The sequence below is a fragment of the Dromiciops gliroides genome, chromosome 6, assembly GCF_019393635.1.
Source record: "Dromiciops gliroides isolate mDroGli1 chromosome 6, mDroGli1.pri, whole genome shotgun sequence".
Taxonomy (NCBI): domain Eukaryota; kingdom Metazoa; phylum Chordata; class Mammalia; order Microbiotheria; family Microbiotheriidae; genus Dromiciops; species Dromiciops gliroides.
The window spans coordinates 53,986,319-54,011,845 of record NC_057866.1 but is presented as its reverse complement, the minus strand read 5'-3'; the positions used below and the strand labels follow the sequence as shown (position 1 = coordinate 54,011,845).

Sequence of the window (25,527 nt, the reverse complement as noted above, 5' to 3'; positions counted from 1 at the left end):
GATAAAGCTGTGCATACCCTTTGACCCAGCAATCCCACTTTTAGGTCTTTTGCCCAAAGAAATCATGGAAGGGGGAAAGGGACCCACATGTACAAAAATATTTATAGCGGCTCTTTACGTGGTAGCAAGGAATTGGAAGTTGAGGGGGTGCCCATCAATTGGGGAATGGCTGGACAAGTTGTGGTATATGAATACAATGGAATACTATTGTGCTGTAAGAAATGATGAGCAGGAAGAGTTCAGAGAAACCTGGAGGGTCTTACGTGAGCTGATGATGAGTGAGATGAGCAGAACCAGAAGAACATTGTACACAGTATCATCAACATTGAGTGTTGACCTACTGTGATGGACTATATTCTTCTCACCAATGCAATGGTACAGAAGAGTTCCAGGGAACTCATGATAGAAGAGGATCTCCAAATCCAAGAAAAAAAAGAAAGAAAGAACTGTGGAGTATAGATGCTGATTGAACCATATTATTTCTTGTGTTTTGGGTGCTGTTGTTTTTTTTTTTTCTATTTTGAGGTTTTGCATCACTGCTCTGATTCTTTCTCTTGTAACAGGATTAATGCAGAAATAGGATTAATGTTATTATGTGTATATATATATATGTGTTTGTGTATATATATATCTATATGTTTATGTATAGAGATATATAGATATAACCTATATCAGATTACCTGCTGTCTAGGGGAGGGGGGAGGGAGGGGAGGGAGGGAGAAAAATCTGAAATTGTAAAGCATGTATAAACAAAAGTTGAGAACTATCTTTACATGTAACGGAAAAAATAAAATATCTCATAAAAAAAAAGAGATATACAATCAACATCTTAGAGTTGGAAGGGCCTACAGAAGGTATGAAAGCAATTTAGTATAGTGGAAAGACCATTAGGTCTGAAGTCAAATGGCATAGGTTCAAATCTGCCTCTGACACTTTAGCAGTTTTGTAACCATGGGAAAATAATGTCACCTCTGTGCCTCTATTTCTTTATCTATAAACATGGATAATATATCTCTACCACTGACCTCAAGGGATCATTATAAAGCAAATGCTTTGTAAATCTTAAAGAATCATGTAGCAACAACAACAATAGCATTTATATAGCAGTTTAAAGTTTCCAAAGCACTTTGAGCATTGTATTGATCCTTAATAAAACCCTCAGGTAAATACTCGTATTATCCTCATTTTATGGATGAGGTTAAGGGTTTTGTCCAGAGTCACACAGGAGTGTTTAAGGGAGTATTTGAATTCAAGTCATACTGACTCCAAGGCTAGTACTGTAGATTTGATATCAGGGCCCTAAAATTCCCGGGCTATTGACCTTGGCTTTGCCCTCAAGATTCAAAGTAACAACAAATAAAATTAAATTTAAAAAAAGATTCAAAGTAACAGCTCTGCTAATACTCTTGATATGATCCACTGTACATGGTTTTCCAGCTGTTACTTTGGCCCAGTCATGCACTATGTCTTAGTCCTCCCAGAGTGTCCTGCTCCAGAGTCACTCCCAACCTGATGCTGACAATTCAAAATCAGGCCAAATTCTGCTTCGATGTGAATAAAGTAAACATCATTTCTGCTTAGCTTTAGGTTATGTGTTTAGATTATATTTTCATAGGAATGCACCATTTCCATTTGGGGCAGGGTTACTGGGTTGGCAGATCAGGAAATGCCATAGGCATGATCCATCTTTATTTCAGCAAAGCATTTGACAAATTCTCCCATGATAGCCTGGTGGATTGAGTGGCAGCATAGTGAAGTGGAGTAAGAACTGGTTGAATATTACAATTTTCATTAGAAATTAGAAAGACCTGGGTCCTTGTCTTCTCTCTGTCACTAACTAAAATCCTTGAGCAACTAACCTTTCCTCTCTGGACATCAGCTTCCTCTGCTATAAAATGAGGGGATAGACTTAATTAACTCTAAAGTCCCTTCTAGCCCTAACATTCTATGATCTTATTCCTGAATCATGTCTTCTCTAACCTGGAGGCTATCTGGAGTCAAGTGCTATTTGGCTCTGTCCTTGGTACTTATTTGTTCAACCTTTTAAAGAGTGACTTGGTTGAAGACATAGTTGACATACTTAGCAAATTCACAGCTGACACAAAATTGGGAGCGAGCGTTCATACCAGGGGATAAAACTATCAAGATTCAAAATCATTTTGACAGGCTGGAACATTGAAATGAAGGCAAGAAGATGAACCTTAGTAAGAGTGAATGTCATCCTACATTTGTCACCCTCTTCCATCACACACACACAAAACACACACACACACAATAAATGACAGGTTGTGTATGTAACTGAGTAAGCAAAGGAACTGAAAATATATGCCCTAAAAGTAGTTCTTGTAAAAGATCTGTGAGTTTTATTTGAACACAAGTTTAATATGAACCAACAATGCCAATATGACCACTTTAAAAGTTAGTGCAATCTTAAAGAGAAATAGAGTAATTAAACCATGGAAAATAAGAGTCTTCCATTGCAATCATATACCACAAAAACTGCTCAGTATCTCCAAATATCTGAAGTAGTATGTGCAGAAGAGAAATTATACTTGTTCTGTGCAGGAGCAGAAGCACAAGCAATGGTTGGAAACTAGGAAACAAATTTTTGTTCCACATAAGAAAGAACTTTCTAATTCAGTTCAATAAATATTTATTAAACATCTTTATAAGACACAGGGCTAGATAATGGGGATACAGAGATGAAAACTGGAATGACTTGCTTGATTCATTAGATTGTAAATCCTTTGAAGGCAGGGACTGATTTGTCTTTTCTTTATATCCTGAACACTTAGCATAGTGTCTGGCACATATTAAGCTTTTAATAAATGCTTATTGACTGATTTTCTGAACCGTTCAGTTTTGAGGAACAGTGGCCATTTATCTGCTGCCTCAGTAGACTCCTGTCTGAGATAATACCTCTGCAGGTCCCTTGTCTTGATCGTTAAGTAAGAATTACTAGAGGAAAGAACAGTCTTCTCTCACCTACTTTGAGGAAGTTACTTATTGAGTTCAAAGGTCTTGTTGGGCAACAGGCTTTATATACAAAGGGAGTAGTCAGAATAAATAAAGGAGTAAGCAATGATATCAAAGTATTTTGTCATATTCTCCCCACATAATTATGTTGATAATTGTGGCAAGCCAGTGATAATCATAGGTGAAGTGTGCCCCTGGGAAAAGAATCAGTAATGATCCCCTCCCGTGAGGCAAGAGAGCCCCAAGAGGATACAACAGCAAAACAAACTTGTATCCCTCCCCAAAACCTTTTGCAGAATACTACTTTCTCCGCTGTCCTTTAGTAATTTCCTACAAAAACACAATAAAGAAAAATGTCCTCTTTGTCATTGTGCTAATGTAGGAAACCCTGGACACAATGGGGTGTTAATTAAAGAGGGCAGGGTGTTAGGAGAGGGCTGGTAGAAACACCCAGCGTTTCTCTGTAGCTGGATGATCAAGCTGGGAGGAAATGGAGGCTTCTGTCTTTGAGAGATCATAAGCTTGCTAAAATGGTTCCAAGTTATTCTGCTGAATAGTGCTATGCATTTCTGCCTCTTGCTTGGTGTTTTGCTGATCTATGGCTAGGGTATTTAATGGGAGAAGGAGGGGAAAAAAACAAGAGGAGCAGGAAGTATTAGTCATTCACATACCAATATTCCTGAAACTCAATGAGGAAATGCAATTATTGGGTATCCCCTGGCCCAGGAGTTTTCTCAGGAAAAAGGTGCAAGCATTGATTTGGGAAATGGCTGAATGGATCATAGCATATGAATGCAATGGAATATTACTGTGCCATAAAAAATAAGAATGATTAAAAAAAGTTTGGGAAGCCTTGTATTAACTGATGCAGAGCTAAACAAGCAAAAGAAGTAGGGGAGGAATACCTATGAAGACCAGGGTTGGGAAGAAAACAACAACGTAAGTCTTTGGAACACAGATGATTTCAGAGACCTGTTTGGTAAGGCATGGTACCTCTTACCTAACAAGAGGTATTAAACTATGGGTATGGAATAAGTTGTAGATTATTGGATACGGATAACGGACTGGTTTATTTTGCTTAACCATACCCATTTGTTGTTATTTCAGGCAGCTGGGTAGTACAGTGAATAGAGTGGCAGGCCTAGAGTCAGGAAGACTCATCTTCCTGAGTTCAAATCCAGGCTCAGATACTTACTAGCTGTGAAACTCTAAGTCACTTAACCCTGTTTGCTTCAATTTCCTTATCTGTCAAATGAAATGGAGCAGGAAATGGCAAACCACACCAGCATCTTTGCCAAGAAAATCCCAAAAGGGGTCATGAAGCGTCAGACAGAACTGAAAAATGAATGAGCAACAACTGATGGATAGATAAAATGAATAAGGGGGAGTGACAGGGAAGTGGCCATGATGTTTTTCAAAGCATCAATAAGCCTGTTCAAAAAAAGAAAAGGGATAGTTTCACTTCTGTTGTTTCTTTTTTGCTATTGTTCTTGTTTATTCTTTCTTTTTTGTGGGAAAGTGAGGGTTAAGTGACTTGCCCAGGGTCACACAGCTTTTGTCAAGTGTCTGAGGCTGGATTTGAACTCAGATCCTCCTGAATCCAGGGCTGGTGCTTTATCCACTGCGCCATCTAGCTGGCCCTTGTTTAGTCTTTCTTGAGGTATTTTTTCCCTTTTGTTTTTATTCTTCTCTTACAACATGACTAATGTGGAAATATGTTTAACATGATTGCAATGTATTACCTATATCAAATTGCTTGCTGGCCTGGGGAAGGAGGAGGGAAGGGAAGGTGGGAGAAAAACTTGGAACTCAAAAACAATATCTTTACATGTAATTGGGAAAATAAAATAAAATAAAAAGAAAGGGGCATCAAGATTTCTAGCTTAGTTCCCATCTTGCCAGCTTCTAGGGTTTGTATCAGCTGTGAGAATTGATTTTATCTGAGTGAAAGTCTCTCTATCTTGGATCTTGTCTACATATGGGTGGAGCCATGATCATGGTGGTCTTTCTCAGCTGGTATGATGGTGATTTCAATTCTAGCTGCCACCACTCTGAAGAAATGAGTTGTTTTACATAACTCGACCCAATCCAATTTCATTCCACAAGCATTTATGAAGTACTTACTATACACAACACACTATGCCAGGCACTGGAAATGCAAAGATGAAAAGAAACTCTTCCTACCAGGAAGGACCTTCCATTCTACTTTGGCATTGCAACATGTACATAGCTAAGTATATTGTAGGTAATAAGAGAGAGACTTGATCTGTAGCTTTATTTTTAAAGGAAACTTCCAGCTTAGGCAATTCCCTTCACCAATACAGGGTGGCACCATCTCTGCAACTAAGAGCCTTAGAAAGCTGCCTAGATTACTAAGAGGTTAATAGTAATTAACAATAACAAGGACTTAGGTAATGTCTTAAGTTTTGCCCTGGGCTTTCCTAATATTTTCTTATTTTATCCTTACAAGAATCCTCATGGAGAAGAACTATTATTATCTCCATTTTATAGCTAAAGAAAGTGAGGTTAAATGACCCATTTGAGGTCACACAGTGTGGAAGTGTCTGAGGACAGTTTGGAACTCAGATCTTCCAGACTCCAAGCCCAGTGATACATCACGTTCCACCAAGCTGCCTCAGTGACTCAGTGACTCAGTCAGGGTTACACAGCCAGTATGTACCAGAAGTGAAAGGTGAACCAAAGTCGTGGCTAATTTTGTGTTAACTGTTTATACATTTTATATTTACTTATTTATGCATATATTATATCCTTTCAGTAGAATATATGCTCCTTGAGGGCAGGAAATATTGCAGTTGTGCCTTTATATCTCTAGCATCAAATATAGTGTGGGAGAGAGGGAGAGAGGAGAGAGGGGTAGGGGAGAGAGAGGGGGAAGGGAAAGAGAGGGAAAACAGAGCATGAGCATACCTGATGCACTATCTGCTTCACTACCTAGCTGCCCATTATTGCACATAGTTGTTGTTTGTCCTTCTTTCTCGAAGAGGACCATGACATCAGGAGGTTATGTCATGACTTGAAATAAATTGGATTTAAGTGAGGGAGGCTGTGCAAAGTCACTCTTTTCCAGAGTCATTTGGGTCCAGTGACAAGATATTCATTAGGATGACTGGAGATGATTCTGGATGCAGTGGGAGACCTTGGCCTTTTTAAGCTAAGGACTTTCCCAGGTTTCAGTAATAAACAAATACATAAATGGAGGAGAAAAAGAGGAGGAGAGAGAGAACAAGGAAGGAGGGAAGGAGGGAAGGAAGGAAGGAAGGAAGGAAGGAAGGAAGGAAGGAAGGAAGGAAGGAAGGAAGGAAGGAAGGAAGGAAGGAAGGAAGGAAGGAAGGAAGGGAGGAAGGAAGGAAGGAAGGAAAAGTCTGGGAGGGGAAGGCCCTCAGAGTTTCTACCTGAAAGAGAAGCAATTGTTATTTGTACTCACTCTGAGCCCTTGTGTTGGGACCCATTGTTGGCCAATCTATGTGAATCAGAGTGACTTGGGGCTAAGGAGTAATCCTCAAAAAATTGAAGCCATGAACCCTAAGTCATCCTGTGAGGTTTCAGAAACCTAATAAATGTTTTGTGAGTCAAAATGAATAATAATGTAGAATGTTATGATTACAAAGAACTTTTTGTACTTTAAATTCTTTGCTGGGTGGGACAGAGGTCATATAAATATTACTATTACCATTATCTAGATGAAAAAATTGAGGATCTAAAGAGGAAAGTGATTTGTCCAAAGCCATACATGAAGTACCAGTGACAAGGAGTCCAGGACCTCTCCCAATATGCCTCTTAGGAGTTGTGCATCATGATGATATTTTTAAAAAATATGCTGTTAAGCTATCAGACCACAACTTAGGTAATGATAACATGAGTCCCTATTAATGAAGAACATAGTAACTGTCTTGTCAGGCTTAATTTTGTCATGGGTTTTGACTCACAAGAAGCCAAATCTACCCAGTCCAATATATTGTATTTTCCAGTTGACAACACAAAAGATAGAAATGGCTGACATGATTTGGGACCTTGAGAGGCAGCTGGAAGCGCCATTTTCTGTTGGTGAAATTTCAGTTGTTTTATTCTGGGGGAGGCCCATAGGGTCCTGGGCCAACTCTCTTATATTTCCTTTATCTCCCTAGCTGAGAGTAGAATTGATGGATGAGAGCAGGCTAGCCAGTGGGAAGGGATAGATGTGGGCCAGAGGCCAAATGGCCTGCAGGAGTGAAGTGGAAACAGATAACCTGTTCACTTAGGCCAGGCTTATACATCAGAAGGGTGAGAGAGCCATCAGCACCAGCACATACCTTATTGGAGCAGTTGAATTCTCCAACTTCCACCAGGACTTGGGAGGATTTAAATAGCGACACCACAGCTCCCAGTCAAAGCCTTGTGCAGCCAGGGGATACTCTTCAATCTCAAAATTATCATATTTGATATTGTCGAAGGATGGAGAAATGATCCGCTTCCGGTTTTCTTTTATCCTGGTGAGCACAGGTTCTGCCCTGGGAGAGGGAAGAAGGCAGAGAGATAGCTACTGCTTCCAAGATAGACCAGGAAAAAAATTGCGAAACATATCCAGAGTAACAATACCCTTCTTCACCCGGGCAAAGGCTAGGTGTAATGGAACCCTGGAAATGTCATAAAAACAAGCTTAGAGAATCCCTCAGGAGCAAGAAGAAGGAATTTTACAGAATTATAAGAATCGGATGGGTGTCAGAGGCCACCTAGGCCCAGAAGCATCAACCTCCTTTATTATAAAATGGACAAATTCTCTTCTAAGGTTTGCTTGAAGACCCATCTTCCCCAAACCTACTCATTTCACTATAGGACAGCTTTAATTATTAAGAAACTTATCTTCATATGGAAATAAAATTGACCTTTCTGTATTAATATATTAATAATTACTATTTGGGCCCAACATCCAGCCAGTTCCAAATCCACCTATCTGTATTTATCATCTAGCCCACATCTTTCCAACTTGTCATGAGTATAATACGAAAGACTTTGTCAAATACTTTATGAATGTTCATGATTATTATATGTATGGCCTTCCCCTGATCCAGTAACTTCTTCAAAAGAAAGACTCAGGTTAGTCTGGCATAATCAGTGCTTGATGAAACCACTTTGCCTGTGAGTGATCATTGCTTCCCTTTCTATATCTTTAAAACCATCCCTTTCATAGGAAATGAGTCAATCTCACTGGCCTTCAGATTCTAAACTATTCTCTTTCTGAAAAATTAGAACAATCTCCCCATTTCCATTCATGTTTTACTATGTTTAAAAATGTATTTTTAAAAATATATAATCCACGAAACAGATACAAACATTCATTTTTTAATAATTATATGAAAGTTCCCTTCACCCTGGAAAGTTCCCTAAAGCAAGGTCCAAGGCTAGGGTGTTAGAATAGCCTAGAATCTTTACTTCATGCTAACCAAGGTTAACCAATCCAGCTCTGATTCTCCTTTTCTACCTTCTTCTAAATAAAAATAAGAATAATTATTGCTCTCAAGAAAGGGAAGAAGAAAACTTTATCTTCCATAGAAATGACTAAATTTTAGCTTTGGTTTTGAACAAATTCACAATACATCATTGAGGGGTGTTTGCTGTTCAGTTTTTTTCAGTCATTTCTTACTCTTTGTCACCTCTTTTGGGATTTTCTTGGCAAAGATACTGGAGTGGTTCGCCATTCATTTCCTTCTCCACCTTATTTTACATATGAGAAAACTGAGGCAAATAGAATTGTGACTTGCTCAGGGTCACACAGCTAGTGTCTGAGACTGGATTTGAACTCAGAAAGAGGAATCTTCATGACTTCAGGCCCCACACTCTACCCACTGTGCCACCTGGCTGCCCTGTTGAGGACAGAGAAACACTTAAGTGTGAGTGTGTCTTGTCATCCTGATGGAAGACACTGGGACCCAAAGAAATTTCTTTTTGTTAGTGGTTACTGTGTGATATACATAAAATCACCAAATCTTAGAGCTGGAAAGGACAGAAGTCATCGATTCCTACCCATACCTGTTTATGAATACCCTCTGCTAACTCCCTGCCAACTAATCTTCCAAATTTCTCGTTGAATACCTTCAGTGATAGAAAAATACTACCTTCTAAGGCAATCCATTCCATTTTAAAGAGCTCTTATTGTTAAGAGGTTCCTCCTTAGAAATCTAATCTGTCAACAACTATATTTTTCTAAAAATGCTCCAATTCACTAATGATTAGAGAAATGCAAATTAAAGCAACTCTGAGGTTCCACCTCACATTCATCAGAGTGGCAAAGATGACAAAAAATGTAAATGGAAAATGTTGGATAGACTGAGGGAAAACAGGCACTGGTGGAGCTGTGAACTGGTTCAGCCATTCTGGGAAACAATTTGGAACTGTGCCCCCAAAATTATGAAACTATGCATACCTTTTGACTCAGAAATACCAAGAAATTGAACCAAAGTATGCTTCCCTATATTTTATAGGATTGTAGGGCTATGGATTTAGAGCCAGAAGGGACATCATAGATCTTATAGTCTAGTCCCTTCATTTTATAGATGTGAAAACCGAAGCCCACCGAGACAGAAAATGACTTGGCCAAAATAACACAAGTGACAGTATTGAGATTCAAACCCAGGACCTTTGTCTCCACAACCAACTGATTTTCATCATATCACAGCACCACTCCCACTTGGTCCTCGCTCTCCTTTTTTGTATCTAAGCAGAACAAGTCTAACCCCACTTCCATAGGCCATTCCTTCAGATATTTTAAGACAGTAATCTGTCCTGATGATGTCTTTTCTTCTCTAGACTTCTCTCTCAATTCCTCTGTCTCTCTCTGTCTCTCTCTCTCTCTCTCTCTCTCTCTCTCTCAATCTGTTTCTCTCTCATAATCTCTCCCCCACCCTTTCTCTATGTTTACTTATCTCCTGCTCCTTCAATCCTCAAGACATAGGTTGGGAACAGTAATAAACAGCCCCAAAGATGAATAAGATTTGGGGGCCCATTGATGGCAGCTTCAAGATACCTGTTGACTCATAATGATTAATGTGTTTGTGGAGAGGGCCTCTGCTCATTAGCATTAGATTTCCTGCATAATTGTTTATTCAAATCAGCTTTAAATAATCTAATTCCCTCTCCTATCCCAACCATAAATTCAATGAAAATGGTTTGTAAATGGCTGGAAATGCCAAGCAGGAACTTTAATCATAAAAAACTGTTAGCTGCAATCTTAATTTTCCTTGATTTATGGGAAAGCAAGCCGAGGTCTAGTCTGTAACACAGAAGGAACCTACTTGGCTTGTTGTTTCTTTCTGTTTCTTGAGTGGTCTAATGGGAAAAAGAGCACCCTGGACTTGAAATCAGAAGTGCGTTCAAGTTTAGGTTTCAAAGTCCTTAACTATGTGGTCTTAGATAAGTCATTCCCTCTTTCCAAGTCTTAGCTTATTCATCTACGAAATGGGGATAATAATACTTTCACTACTTACTTCATAGGTTTGTTGAAGAATTCACTTCATAAGTGAAGTCCCTGCTTGGCATTTCCAGGAGCCAGCTGGTGGTACAATGGATAGAACACTGGACCTGGAGTCAGGAGCACCTGAGTTCAAATTGAGCCTTAGACACTCACTAACTGTATGACGCTGGACAAGTCACCTAATCTCTGTATATTTCAGTTTATAAAATGAAAATGCTAATAACACTTACCTCCCAGGATTGTTGTGGTATTTGTTTTTAAAAAGTGCTCAGTGTAGTGCTTGAGACATAGTAGGCACTATATAAATGCCCTATATAAGTATGAACTGCTATACTATTTATTCTAATGGTAGTAATAGTTGACATTTATATGACAATTTAAAGTTTGCAAAATCCTTCACATATATTATGTCTTTCAAACTTAACCACAGCCCTGTGAGGCAAGTACTATGGGTGTGATTATCTGAGTTTTATATATGAGGAAATAAGTTCAGAGAGTAGAAGTGACTTTGCCTAAAGTCACATGGCTAGTAAGTGGCTGTGGCGAGATTTGAACCCAAGCGTTCCTGATTTCAAATCTAGCATGCTATCAATGCCATCATCATCCTAGAATTATAGATTTGTAGATTTAGAGCTAAAAGAACCCTTAGAAACCATGAGCAGTCAGTTTGCCCATGATCATACTTCATAGGGAGTAAGTTGCAGAAATGAGATTTGAACCTAGGTCCAGAATCCAATCCTGCTTCCACTGTATCACTCTGCCTCCTATCAGTATTAACTTTCAATCTGATACAATGTGGAGATAATAAGGAACCCCAAATTTAGAAGAGCAAGTGTTTATTAGAAATGTTTTCTACAAGAGCATAGCTCACAACCTGATAAAGCCTAGGTATTCTACCCACTCCAGTAAATGTAGCCCTTTCTCTTCCCAAAGAGAATCTCTGCATAACCTGACATTCACATTGTCCATGAGCAATCCTGCCATCACTACTTATCCACTTTACTGGCTAAGTAAAGGGACCATCTCCAGCTCACGCTCCCCAATTTGGAAGGATCAGAATTCAAGCCAATGGTACCTTCAAGGTTCTTTCACAGACATCTGCAAAGGGGTGATAGAAGTCTCAGCACCTACCAGCCAACATTGAACTCCACATGGGCATCAAAGAGAGCGACCACTGGAGCTGTGGCTGCTCTCCAGCCGCTTACACGGGAACGGATCAGGCCTTCTTGCTTGCTATGGCGGACGACCTTAATGAAGCCAGGCTTGTGAGCATTCACTTTGTCCACATAGTCTTTCAGCTTCTCTTTGAGTTCTTCTGTTACAAAGGAAATGCATGGGATATCAGAAAGAGGAAGTGGTAAAGGGGAAGAGTTCCTCCAAATCTCCAACTGAATACGAAAGATCCTTGAGAGTAGAATAGGCACAGGAAACATCAAGCCAAATCTTTAGCCATGATCATCTAGCAATTCCTATACATTTCATAGATGAGAACTAAGCGGATAAACATGTAACTAGTGGTGGGTATCCCTTGGTAACTACCCCAACGAGGCCAACAGGCTGGAACAATTTATCCCTTCTGTCTACCTCTCACACTCCAATACTCTGCTGATTTAAGTGCTTGAATGAAGATCCACTCTGATAACCTATCAAAAATGGAATCTCATTTTAGGCCCACGCAAATGGACCAATTAGGGAAACCTGGGGCCAAAGACTTAAAAGTGGGTAAGTGGAATCACCAGGCCCTTCCTCTTTTTGGGGGGGTGGAGGGGTGGTAGCATCCCTGCTCAGGTGCTTCTGATTATAACAGGCTTTCAAGTCTCATGTTGCACTTCATTACATGGAAAAAAGGATTTTGTGGTTTTTGATCACACCCCATCACATGTGGGGGAGAATAAGGGAAAGCAGGTAAAGACCCAAGTGAAAAGAGAGAAGAATTAAGAATGTATGAAATACTATATGCTAGAAACCACTAATGTCTGGTAATACAAATATAAACAAACAAGACAGCCCATACCCTTGAGGAGCAGTGCATGAAGGAAAGTTGAAAAGTGGGTTTGAGAGGTGGGGTACAACTGGGATTATTAGTTTCTCATGATTTATCATGGGTTGTCTCAATTATGAAGCATGGGAAAATTTATCCTAACAACTTGAATCCTTACACAAATGGGTTATTATTATATCAATATAGTTAAATACTTTTCAATGTTATAGATAGTTACCACAGGAATAATCCACATACCTATTTTATTATTCATTCATTCATTCGGTTGTTCATTCATTAGTTCATTCATTCATTCATACATTGATTCAACCAACCAACAAATGTGTCTACCCTGTGTAGAGTATTATTCTACTCTACATTGATATATATATATAATTATATATAAAATATATAGATGAGATAGAAATAGATGAGGTAGAGATAGATAGATAGATATAGAGATATAGAGATAAATCAGTACCTGTCTTCTTGTATCTAGTCTAGAAGTGGGATATGGTTCACCACAATACCCGATGTTTCATTAAAAGTCCAACAGAAGTGCCTAACAAGGTTTTGATGAGAGGTAGTAAAAAGGAAGGTCAGAAATATTTATCACATCAGAAGTTTGTTACTTACATATTTGCTTTTGTAAAAGATGGCGGGTTTGAAAGGCAAGGCACACAAGAGATGGGGACAAAGAGCAAGAGAGAAGGGTTGTGCCTATAAAAAATGGTCTCAGGCATGGATTGACTCAGCCAGAAATTGGGCAGAGATGATGAGTCCATATGGCCGGGCCTTTTGGGCTGGTTAGCATAATTGACATGGAGTAGAGTACAATGCTACCAATCATAGGCTTAAAGTTGAATCCCCACATGGTCTACTTTAGTCCACAGGGCACCATGCTCTGCTTTTCAACCCAAGTGACTCTCTGACTCCAGCCAGTTGCTTCTCAAATATAACACAAGATTATCTAGACTTCAGAGTATGAGTAGATCAGAACAAGTCCTTCTCCATCCCTAGAAGAAACAACACCCAGAATGTATCTGATTGATAGTTGGCAAAAATCACTACCTATCCAAAAGGAGGTTGGAGTTGAGACTTTAATTTGGGGATGGTGGCTTTGCCAGACCTCAATGTAATGTCTTCACTTTGGATAGGGTCTGTATTGTTAAAGAAATGTCAGAATCAGGGCATATTAGAGATAAAAGAGTCCTCAAAGAAGATCCAGTCCAATCTCTACCTAAGGCATTATTCTACAACATCCTTTGGTTAAAGGATGTTAGTTGAATTAAAATACCTATCTTTCTTGTTTATTTGTTTTTCAGTAGTGTCTAACTCTTCATAACCCTATTTGGTGTTTTCTTGGCAAAGATACTGGAGAGGTTTGCCATTTCCTTCTCCAGCTCATTTTCCAGATGAGGAAACTGAGGCAAGCAGGGTTAAGTGACTTGCCCAGGGTCACACAGTAAGTGTCTGCAATCAGATCTGAACCCAGAAAGATGAGGCTTTCTGACTCCAGGACCAAAGCTCTATCCACTGTGCCATCTAGCTGCCCCCAAAAGACACACATATCTAATGAATCAATTGAAATATATATATATCTTCTTTATGAAAGGTGTGGCTTAGTTCATAGAGTGCTGAATCAGGGAGAGTAGTTCAAATCTCACCTCTGTCGCTAACTAGTTTTGTGATCTTGGACAAATCATTTAACCCAGTGGCATGGGTGATTCTCTGGGACTTATCTACTAAGTCATAAAGGGTTTCCATCTGTGATGGTGAATGGAGATTCTAAGCTGGTAGACTCCATGTTGATGAACTAAGAAATCGTGTATATGATCCTATATGCACAAGGTATTAGAGAAATGAAATGAAAAATAACATCTTTACTGCCTTTAGGGCATTCAGGTTTTACTGAGTAATGTGGAGGAGAGGTAGGAGGGGATACACCATGTACATCATTAAGTATGATGCAAAGCTGAGAATGATGGGAGCCAAGGAAAAATCCAAACAATGTGCTATAGGAACACATTCAGCTGAGAGGACCATGGAAAGCAATAGAGAGCAAGTAACACCAGAACAGAAACTTGAAGGGAGATAAGGATCAGAAAAGGTGGAACTGAAGAAGGACATCAAGACGGCTTCTGCAGATGCCTGCTGGGGGAAATGGGATGAGGAGGGAAGAGAGCGACTACTCATGCAGTTAGATTGGAATGTAGAGTCCAGCCACTGTTTGGGAACCTCTGCTGAAGTGAACTCACTTGATTGAGGTCATCGCCTTGCCGAGGATTTCTGGAATCAGAGGATCTCACTTCAGATCTCACCTCTGATACTATTTGGGTGACCTCGGGCAGATGAGGTAACCTCTCTCCACTTCAGTTTCCTCTTCTGTAAAATGAGGGGATTGGCCACTCAGGTCCTTTGCCTTTAAACTATTGCTTTTTTGACAGCTGATTGCTTCCAAGAAGTCCTTTTTTCTGTACCCAGATGTGCCTGCTGCTGGTAGCATCTACCTATTGCTGCCGGTTGCTTCAAAGACGATTCCCATTCTTCATTACAGCAGTCATTCAGCTTGGCTGCTTTGAAGGTTCATTATGTCAGGCAGAAATCTCTGCCTTGCTGACTGTTTCAACCAATTTCAGAGCATCTGATTTCCTGACTCAAACGAAGAGATGCTGATAAAACCCCCTTTATCTCTCAGGAGACCACACACCACCCTCTTCCCAAAGCACAGCCCATCAGAAGATCCTAGGCAGTCACCTCCAAATCACACATCTTGCAGAAAGAGCACAGATAGAGTCTTCTTCCTGCCCAAATGTGGGTCCTGCCAACTCCAAATAAAAGGCATTCCCCCCTATGATGTTGAGGCAGAAGGAGGTGTCTGTAAATGTGGCATACAAGGGAGGGGGCCTGGAATGTATTTGTTTCATCTCCAGAATTGTCATCTCTGACCTTGTGCACAAAGGAAATGATCTCCAAATAGATGCCCAGAGGACCCTTTGCTATTTCAAAGGCAGCTGTGCTGCTATATTTGCTAAACTGCCTATCCCAGCCAGACCTGCTAGAGGAAAGTGATTCAGACTAGTTATACTTTCCTTCACCCTCTTGTGCTAGTAACTGGTCACTAATGCACTGGAAGTGAGTAATCTCAGTTTAAGAGGAAGGATATAGGGGCAGGACCAGCCACAGCTAAGGGCATCAGTGCATCTTAACACAAGAGAGAATTTTAAGGAAAAGACAGAAAACCTCACCAACCTGTAACATGTCCACAGCACTCAAGCCAACAAAATGACACAGCTAACAGGCTATAGAGAGTGGCGTGATTTGTGAGGCACCCCTGGGAAATTACTCAGAAAATTAAGCCGCAGTGAGGCAGGTGTTGAGACGATAGAGTTGAATGAATTGAAGTCTAAAGTCCTAAGTCCTATTACTTCTCTTCTTCTCTTAATTAATGAATACAGTCAGCACTCTCCCTCCCTATCAGCTACTCCCTCCCCTTCCCCTTTTGACAATAGATTCATGAAAAGCAAAGGGAGGGTGAGAGGGAAATGAGGAATAAATCAAGAAATGATTTTGATATTTCTGAGATAAGTTATTTCAAATTACTTTAGGAGCCAAGGAAGATGAGAAAAAGTATCTCATAAAAGTTAAGTATGCAAGATGAGTCAAATGCAAAATCAAATTAAATTGCAGAACTTAAATGTATGAACTCATCATTGCATCTGAACTGTGAATGACAACTGATTTGTGCCTATTCACTGCTCAAAGAATTTGGTAGGGGGTGGGGAGAGGGCACAAGAGAGACATTTTGTAACAAGGTCATGGAAAAGAGCATGTACATCTCAATTTGTTGAGAAATGGAATCATTTACTGGTTAATCTTGGCATTAACCAGGGTGATCTACTTGCTGTCCAGAGAAGTGTACTCTCTGAAACAAGGTTTAAAATGGTGTCACTCACCTCACATACTTGAAATTGTTCATAATTACTGGTCGATAGTAGTGCAAATTAAGGGATTAAAGATGCTACAAATTCCTAATTATTTTTTCTAAGAATAAACATTAACCACACTTATCATTATTGGTTTTCCACTTAACTCATGTAAGACCTAAAATCTACTTCTACAAAGTAGAACATTTGAAAAGAAAGCTAACCTTATGCAAATTTCCAAGTACATGTGAGTGGTTTAAACAGGACAAACTAACCTCTAACCCAGAGAGAATTAATCCAACTCTCTATTTTTGCTTTTAAAAGTCATTCTAGTGAAGCTCTCAATGACCTGAATGGTTCGATATTTTGGGGGGTTCATTCTCTCATTGATTCTGCTGATTATAAAATACAAGGAACCACATTTGCATGATTCTCAGTCTTCTTTTAAAACATGTTAACAATAAAGCTTATTTTGAATGGTCTTAAAGAGTTTTCCTAAGTTGTTTGGCTCCATCTAAATTCTGTAAAGGGAGCCCCTTGGGAAAAGTTTCTAAATATAAACCACAGCTTATAGGATAAATTATAGTATAAATAATCATTGCTCTTATTTTTATTACCATTTACAATTTACAATGTGGTTTCCTTATTAAAGCTCTGAGATGATGGTGGTCCTTAAGAGCTCAAGTATATCTATGATCTCATCAATGAGGTTGTACCTTCCTATGGTACAGATTGCAACCCTTCCAGGCCTGCCCATCCTGTAAAACTTTTATGGGATCATAGATTTAGAACTGTAGGGAACCTTATCAGACACCTAGATCAACCCCTTCTTTTTAAAGAGGAGAATACCAAGGCCCAGAAAAGTTCAAGTGACATATTGAAGGTCACACAGTTTGTAAGTGATAGAGTCGGGATTTGAACCCAGGTCTTCAGATGCTAAATCCATTACTGCAATGTCTCAGGTTCATGACCTCAAAGTCACCATATTGGGAATCATTTAACAAGTTGGGGAGTTCCCTCACTTTCTCTTGACATCACAAAAATAACAATGGAGAACATGAGTTGTCCCTTAATTGCTGGTCATCACGTGACTAGCCCACTTTCTTTTTTGGATCAAACATTTCTTGATATTTTCTCCTCTGGTATTCTGCTGCCATTCCTTCCTTGTAATCTATTGCTGCCTTCTCTCCCTCTCCCTCTTTCTCTCTCTCACGTACATATACCCCTCCCCCATGCACCTCCCTGGACCTCTGGGCAATGCTCACTTTCAATTCTTCAGAGACAACTCAAGAAACGAAGACTTTACAGGTGAGGAAACTGAGGCTGAACAAAGTTATAGCACTTGTTCGAGGAGATGAGACCAGTAAATGGTAGAATCAAAACTAAATCTCAGATCTTCTAACTCTTCATTCATGCTCTATATAGATATAATACTTTAAAAAAACATTTCAATTCTTCATCTCATCACAATCCTCTTGGTTATCTTAAGATGCTTTGGAGTGCTGGCAAACCACAAGTCTGGTCAAGAAGAACAGTCTCAGTAATATGCCAACATGCTGAGCTCACCAAAGTGGGTCTCCATGGTCTTCCTTCCTAAACCCAATGCTGCTCTGCAATTGACCAGCTGTGACTGATTCTGCATCATTCCTCATCCTGGCACAAACAGGCATCCTACCATCCCCCTCTCTGTACTGGATCTGGATTGGCAGATGTGGAGAAATCTGTTTCAGTTGCTTGACGGTCCTAAGCCTTGTTAGGCCCTAAGTACCTCAGGGGCTGGAACTTGGCTCAGTGTCTGGCACATTTCAGTTACCATAATGTACGTCAACAGCTTTTTCTTTTTATTAAACGACAGTGTCAGAAACAGGCCTGCCTCATCCGGCTGGAGACTGTGTACCGGTCTTTTGAGAACTTGGCCAGACAAGGCAAGACAGGCTGCTGGATAGATGCCTCATCCATTTAATTAAAGCGGGCCAAAAAATGGACTTTTCTTTTTCTCAGTACAGTTGAAGCAACCTACATCAAGGGACTTGGCAATGAGGGCACAAATCTGGAAAGACATGTCCCAGTCATTTACACCTCAAGGAAATTTAGAGATTTATATCTCTGAATAGGGAAGGACAGTATAGAGCCCAAGGGGGAAAATGGCAAATGAGAAGATCATAGAAGTACAGATTTGGAATCTCATCACTTCCCACCTGGACTTTTGCAATAGCCTCCTAGTTGGCCTCCCTTCCTAGAGGCTCTCCTCTTTCCAATGTAAACAGTCAGTCAACATTTACTAAATATTGTAGCGGCCAAATTTAATATGGGGAGAGTTAATTGGGTGGCTCACCAAATATTGGGGCTCAGAAAATAATGAGGGACCTTTAGGTCTAAAGTTTCCTCCCCTCCGAACTGACTTTTTTAGTTATTTCTCCCAGGCCAATAAGAAAGGAGCTTAACAGCCTCTTTTCCACAAACAAATCAGGTTTTATTTAATGGGAATAAAATACACAGCAAAGGTGAAATTAATAAAGTCAAGGACAAGGGACTAGGGAAAAAGGAAAATGGATAATCTCCCTGGCTCTAGCAAGGGCTGTCTCAAACCCAAACTCAATTTCAGCTCAGCTAATTCAAAGGGCTGGATTTAACTCACCACTAGGGATCCATAATTTCTATGGGAGTCAGCAGCCAGTCTCTAGTACGCTCCGAATTCTCCTCCAAGGCCAGAGAGAGACCGAGAGTGTGAGTGAATTAAATCCAGCCCTTCAAATTAGCTGAGCTCAAGGCCTGACTCGGTTTCCTCCAATATGTTCAGTGGCATGGACGTATATCCCATCCATCTATTTTAAGCCTGGTATACTGCATGGGCTGTATACATTGCTCAAGTGTGGGAATGCTCATATCCCATCATTTCTCTGTTCTTTTATGGTAACCCCCATAATTATCTCAGGTGTCATGATAAAGACAGTGTTGAATTTGGCCTTGACATCTGCTACCAATTATATTAGATTCTTTAATTTCTCATAATGGCATGAGGATAATTAGGCAGATGATGCAAAAAGTGATGAAACGAAGATAAAAAATTATTTTCTAAATTAATATCACAATTGTCTTCTCAATTTACCCTCCATAGGGGGGACTGTAGTAATATTAAGTTTTGGAGGAGTGTAGTAATATTAAGTTTTAGAGAATGTATCAATTTTTGTTTTTATTATATGTTTCATGTGTAACAACTAAGATTCTGAATTTCCTTAGACATGTTTTTGAGAACTCTCATTGTTTGATTTTATTATTAGCAAAGCTATTTAAAGTTGTGTTAAGCTTAATTTTGTAGGAAATTTTCCTGGCTGATTGCCAGCATCTACACATTTGAAACACCTGAAAAGACTTCCATTCCATGACTCTAACCAGAGGAAATCCCAAGAATCATCTGAGAAAAGACTTTCAAAGACTTAAATGGACATTTTCCTGCTTTCCTTTTACACAGTGTATACACTGTTTATAATGTCCATTTACTAAAGGGGAGTGCACCCTTTAGTTTTTCTGCTTGTGATGTCCACCTGCTAATAGGGGAGTGCCCCCTTTAGCCTTTGTCAATGTGTCGCTCAATTTATTTTTCTCTCTTTTCATTCCCTTTACTTAGTCATAAGTATCTGTAATGTTATTGCTTCATTAAGGAAACAATGTTTATTAACGAAGAACAGGGGGGAATGTGAAAAAAATAATGGGATTTGGCAGATACTCAAAGGCTCACCTGGATGAAAGGCTCACCTGGAGATTAATCTAAGATGATTGAATTAAGTTAGAGTGATTGACTGCTGATTAGCCCACTTCAAGTTAATTAGATTGTAACCATACCTGGCTGGCCCTTAAAGAGGTATTGTTCTCAGAAGCTAAGGACTTTGAACTCAACTTGAGACCACCTTCAAGTCCAGTGAACCAATGGATTTGGATGACACCTACCAATCAGCTTGAAGCAGTGTGTAAGGACCGCCTCTACTCCAGACCTATAAAAAGCTTCCACACTCAGTTTGAGGCAGTTCATGATTGAAACAGGCTCATGGCAGAGGACTTGAGGAAGAACCAGACCTGGCTGGAACTCTAGGCTAGATAGGCCTTTTCTTAACTTTCTGAAATCGACGTGAATAACTGGTATGCTTTAATAAATGTTTAATGCCCAAAGACTGGTGCTAAAGCTTCTAATTTAAGGCGATCATACATTAGATTTTTTTAGACATCACATTTAGATTTTAAACATCACAGTATTTACCGAGTACAAGGCACTGTGTTAAGTGCTAAGGACACAAAGAAAGGTAAATGACAACCACCACCACCACAATTCCGTCTCTGAAGAACCTCACATTCTAATGGGAAAGACAGTATGTAAAAATTACATGTATAAGATACTGTATTCAGTATAGGAGGAAGGTGACCCATCCTCCATCCAGCCCCAAACTGTTCTTAAAGCTCAGGTCATGTCATTCTTCTGCTCAATAAATTCCATAGGTTCCTTTTTGTTGCAGGGCAATAGGGGTTAAGTGACTTGCCCAGGGTCACACAGCTAGTAAGTGTCAAAGTGTCTGAGGCCAGATTTGAACTCAGGTACTCCTGACTCCAGGGCTGATGCTCTATCTACTGCGCCACCTAGCTGCCCCAATTCCTTAGGTTCTTTATGAGATCTTGGACCAAATCCAAACTCCTCTCTTTTAAAACCCTTCACTACTTGACTTCAATCTATCTTTCAAGGCTTGTTGTACATGACTCCCCCCTTCATGGACATTATTGGGCCAAACTAGCCTTTTTGCTGTTCTTCTGTTGGGTCATCTGCCACCTCCATGCTTTTGTCTAGGTCCCTCCGCCTCCATACGTGGAATTCTCTCCCTTCTCACCTCCACCTCTAAGAATATCTACATCATTCAAAGACAGTTTAAATGTCACTTGAGGCTTTCCTGATAACCCCAGCTGCTAGTGTTTCCTTCTGCAAAATCACCTTATATTTACTGTGAATAAAATTGTATATGTACATGTTGTTTTCCCCTAGAGAATGTAAGCTCATTGGGGACAGGTCAGATTTTATGTTTGTATTTTTATCCTTGGCATTGAGAAGGTGCTTAATAAAATCTTATTTATTGATTGACTGAGGGCCAATAAAGGAGGAATTCGGCAGGCACTGTGGGTGTGCAGATGGCCTAGTGTAGTCTAGAGAAAAGAAGATCAACTGGGGTAGTAACCAGGAGAATTGGATAAAAGCAGCACTCCAGAACAGGTCCAAGACTGCAGGCAGAAGTTTCTTGCTCTCTGCCAAGAGCGAATGCTCTGTGCTCGATGTGGTTTTGTGATCATCCTCAGGCCAAGTTTTACAGGAGCTGGCAAATTCCTGATCACAGGAAGGGAGCTGGATCTTTCAGGGAATTCTTATATATCATGTAGCTGTCAGACTAGCCTTTGGAAAAATTAAACAACAACAACAACATGACAATTGTGTGGGTCTTAAATAGATCAAAATATTCCTTCTTTAATAAACAGGAGTGAACGTGAAACAGCACACAGGAACCCACCTTCAAAGATAGCCATGTTATTACAAAACACATTCTGAGCATGGCAAAAACTGCCATTCAGGGAAAACCACTCCTGCCTTGTTCTTCATTTCTGGGCTTTGGTCCCACCTCATCATATCTCCTATATCTGAATTGTCTTTTGTCATGGTTAAAGGGTTTGGACACAGGAATATTAAAGACTGTTGAATCTAACAGCCTTGCTTTCTAATGATGGAACTAAGGAGCACAAGTAACTTGCTTAGGGTTACATTGGTAGAAAGTAGGAGAGGCAGGATTAGGACCTCAGCCCTCTGCTCTAGCCATCACACCATGTAATACCTTCTCCTGACTCTTGATTCAAATCTAGGTCTCCTGGTTCATCTACAGGTGTCTCCATCAACATTTATAAAAGCAGCATGGTATAACAGAGGGACTGCCTTCCTGACTCTCCTTACTTCCCTTTGTGTCCGATCATATAAGTCTTCCCATGTTTATCTAAATTTCTTACTTTCATTGTTTCTTATAGAACAAAATTTCATTATATCCACATGACACTTTTTGTTTAGTACCATGTTTAGTAGATGTTTATTGAGTTAAACTAGAGATCAGAAGAAGCGATACAAGGATACTATCAAAGTCTTTCTGAAGAACTTTGGAATTGATAGTGAGAGGTGGGAGACACTGGCACAGGACTGTCCAGCATGGTGTGCCTACATCAAAGAAGGCACTGTGCTTTATGGGCAAAAAAGAATTGTGTAGCTCAAAAGAAATAGGAAATGCACAAATTTAGAGACACTTCACTCCCAAATCGTCACACTATTTGTGCCTGACCTGGTATAGAGCCTTCCAGACTCATATAAGTCTGATCAGCCACAGTCAGACACATTGCACATTTCCCTCAATATAGTGTTGTAATTTTGGTCCTTTTCAAGAATGAAGGACAACAGGGGAAGCTAGGTGGCACAGTGGATGAAGCACTGGCCCTGGATTCAGGAGGACCTGAGTTCAAATCTGGCCTCAGACACTTGACACTTACTGGCTGTGTGACCCTGGGCAAGTCACTTAACCCACATTGACCCACAAAACGAAACAAACAAACAAACAAAAATGAAGGACAACAACTAAGCATAGAGTTAAACTGAATTGGGCATTTAAGCAGATTGAAAACTCAACATGAATTAATAGTGTGATATGGTGGCCAAGAAATGAATACATTCTCAAGCTATTTTGAGAGGCATGATGTCCAGGACTGAGGAGAGGAGTACAAATGTATGCGGGACACATCTAGCCACTTCTGAAGTCTTGTATTCAGATCTAGGCATCATATTTTAGAAAGTACACTGACACTAGAGAGTATCCAGAGGACAGTGACAAAGATGGTGAATATGAGGCCACATGAGGATCACTCGAAAGAACTGGCAATGTTTATCATCTAGAAGATAAGATCTTGGGAAGATGTGAGTGTTTTCTTCAATTATTTGAAAGATTGTTCTGTGAAACAGAGATTAGACTTGTTTTGTTTGGATCCAGAGGGAAGAAGTAGGTACAATGGAAGCAAGTCGCAAAAAGGACAATTTAGGCTTAGCGTTGGGAGGGGAGGAATCTTTTTAAAGCTGTTCAAAAGCATTATGGGCTACCTCCTTACATAGAGATTTCTCTCCTTCCAATCCAATAGAGGGCTTCAAGCAAAGGCTGGATGAACCCTTGAACATGTTCTTAAGAGATTTGTTTTCAGGTACAAATTAGACAACCCAACCTCTGGAGTCCCTTCCAACTGAGATTCAAGGGTTCCAAGGAACTGAAGTGAAAGCCATATTTCATTCTCCTTCCTGAGCCCCAGGTTCTCAAGTCACAGAGGTTATGGCGTCCACGACAAAGCTTCTCTCGCATCCCCTCTTTGGCTGCTGTTTGTAAAGTAAATAGACAAGTTGGATTGAAGCATCATCTTCATGAGCAAGACTGTTCAGGTGCTTGAGTTAAGCAGCTCATTGTCACAGGCACCTGGGGGAAATTAATAGGGTTTGATTCTGGTAAATAATACTTCAATTATATACGTGTGGTTTAGGTTTGTTAGGTATTTGATGAAACCTGAGTGTAGGGAACCATCACGCTGAAGGAAAGGAGTTGCTAGGTAACTGATATTTCTCTTATTCAAAAACATAATAGGAAGATGGCCTTATGGAACTAGACCTTTGGAAGAGGCTTTAGAGATCATTCCCTCCATCACTGTCATTTTACAGGTAAGGAAATGGAGGGCAGAAAGGTGAATTGCCTTACCTTAGGTCACATGGCAAATGAGTAGAGGTAGCTAGGCAACACAGTGGATAGAGTGATGAGCTTGGATCAGGAAGATTTAAGTTCAAATCCTGTCTAAGATATTAACAGTGAACCTGGGCAAGTCATTTAACTTCTGGCAGTTTCAGTTCCCTCACATGTAAAATAAGGTGGTGACTATGAAGTATGAGAGGGAGAACTCATGATGCCTAGGGCCTCTGACTCCTGATCTAACACTCTTAGAAGATGGAGCAGTGTGATACAAAGACCCTTGGACCAGAAGTCAGGAGACATGGTTTCTGCCATATATACCTCTGCCTGTAACCACTGACCTTGAGCAAGTCCTATCCCTAACTTGGACCTCAATTTCCTTATTTGTAAAATGAGGTCAGCTAGATGGTACAGTGGATAGAGCACTGGACCTAAAGTCAAGAAGACCTGAGTCTTCTTGAGATCTGGCCTCAGACACTTATTAGCAATGTGACCCTAGACAAGTCACTTAACTCTGTCAGTCTCAGTTTCCTCATCTATAAAATGAGCTAGAGAAGGAAATAGCAAACTACTCCAATGTCTTTGCCAAAAACAAACAAACAAACACCAAATGGGGTCACAATGAGTCGGATACAACTGAAACAGCAGAACAACAATAACAGCAAAAATGAGGTTAATGTTTGCCTCATGTGGCTACTCTGAGGATTAAATGAGATCATGAATACAAAGAGCTCTATAACTATGTATTATAGAAAAGATATGAGATATTATCATTAGTCAGGGCTGCCTCTAGGTACTGTAGTCTTTTCTCCTCTCTGTGTCTCAGTTCCCTCATTGTTTAGAGTTTAGAACCCAGCCAGACTAACCAGCACTGAACCTATAGATGCAGCCTGATGACTCCACCTTTGGTGGAGTAACCAAGGCTAGCATATGTACCCATTGAAGTATGTCTCCCCCTCTCAAAGAGATGAGAGAGAGCAGAAAAGGTCCTATTAATGCATACATTTTTATAGTGGCAAACGAATTGGAGACTAAAGGATTTCCCTTCAATGAGGGAATGGCTGAACAAATTATTGCATATGCACATCTAGGAATACTATTGTAATGCCAGAAATGATGAAGTGGATGGCTTCAGGGAAATCTGGGAAGACTTGTATGAACTGATGTAGATTGAAGTGAGCAGAATCAAATAAATCTATATATCATCTAACAAAGACTGGAGAACCCTGCTCAATGCAAAGGCCAATTGTGATTCTTCGGAACTGATGACAAAGAATGCTACCCACCTCCAGAGACAGGGTGGTAATGGACTAAAGATGCAAGATGAGATCCACATTTTTAAAACATGGTCAATATGGGAACTGGTTTTGTTTGACTATGCATACCTTG

The 25,527-nt window shown here is 40.0% G+C and overlaps 1 protein-coding gene across 1 annotated transcript in view; it reads right to left on the bottom strand.

Annotated features, from left to right (window-relative positions):
- Positions 1-25,527, bottom strand: part of GALNT18 (polypeptide N-acetylgalactosaminyltransferase 18) — a 475,154-nt gene that overhangs the window by 138,170 nt on the left and 311,457 nt on the right. The window contains 2 exon segments of the mRNA XM_043969506.1: positions 7,287-7,484; positions 11,576-11,759. Coding sequence (XP_043825441.1) covers positions 7,287-7,484; positions 11,576-11,759 — 382 coding nt within the window.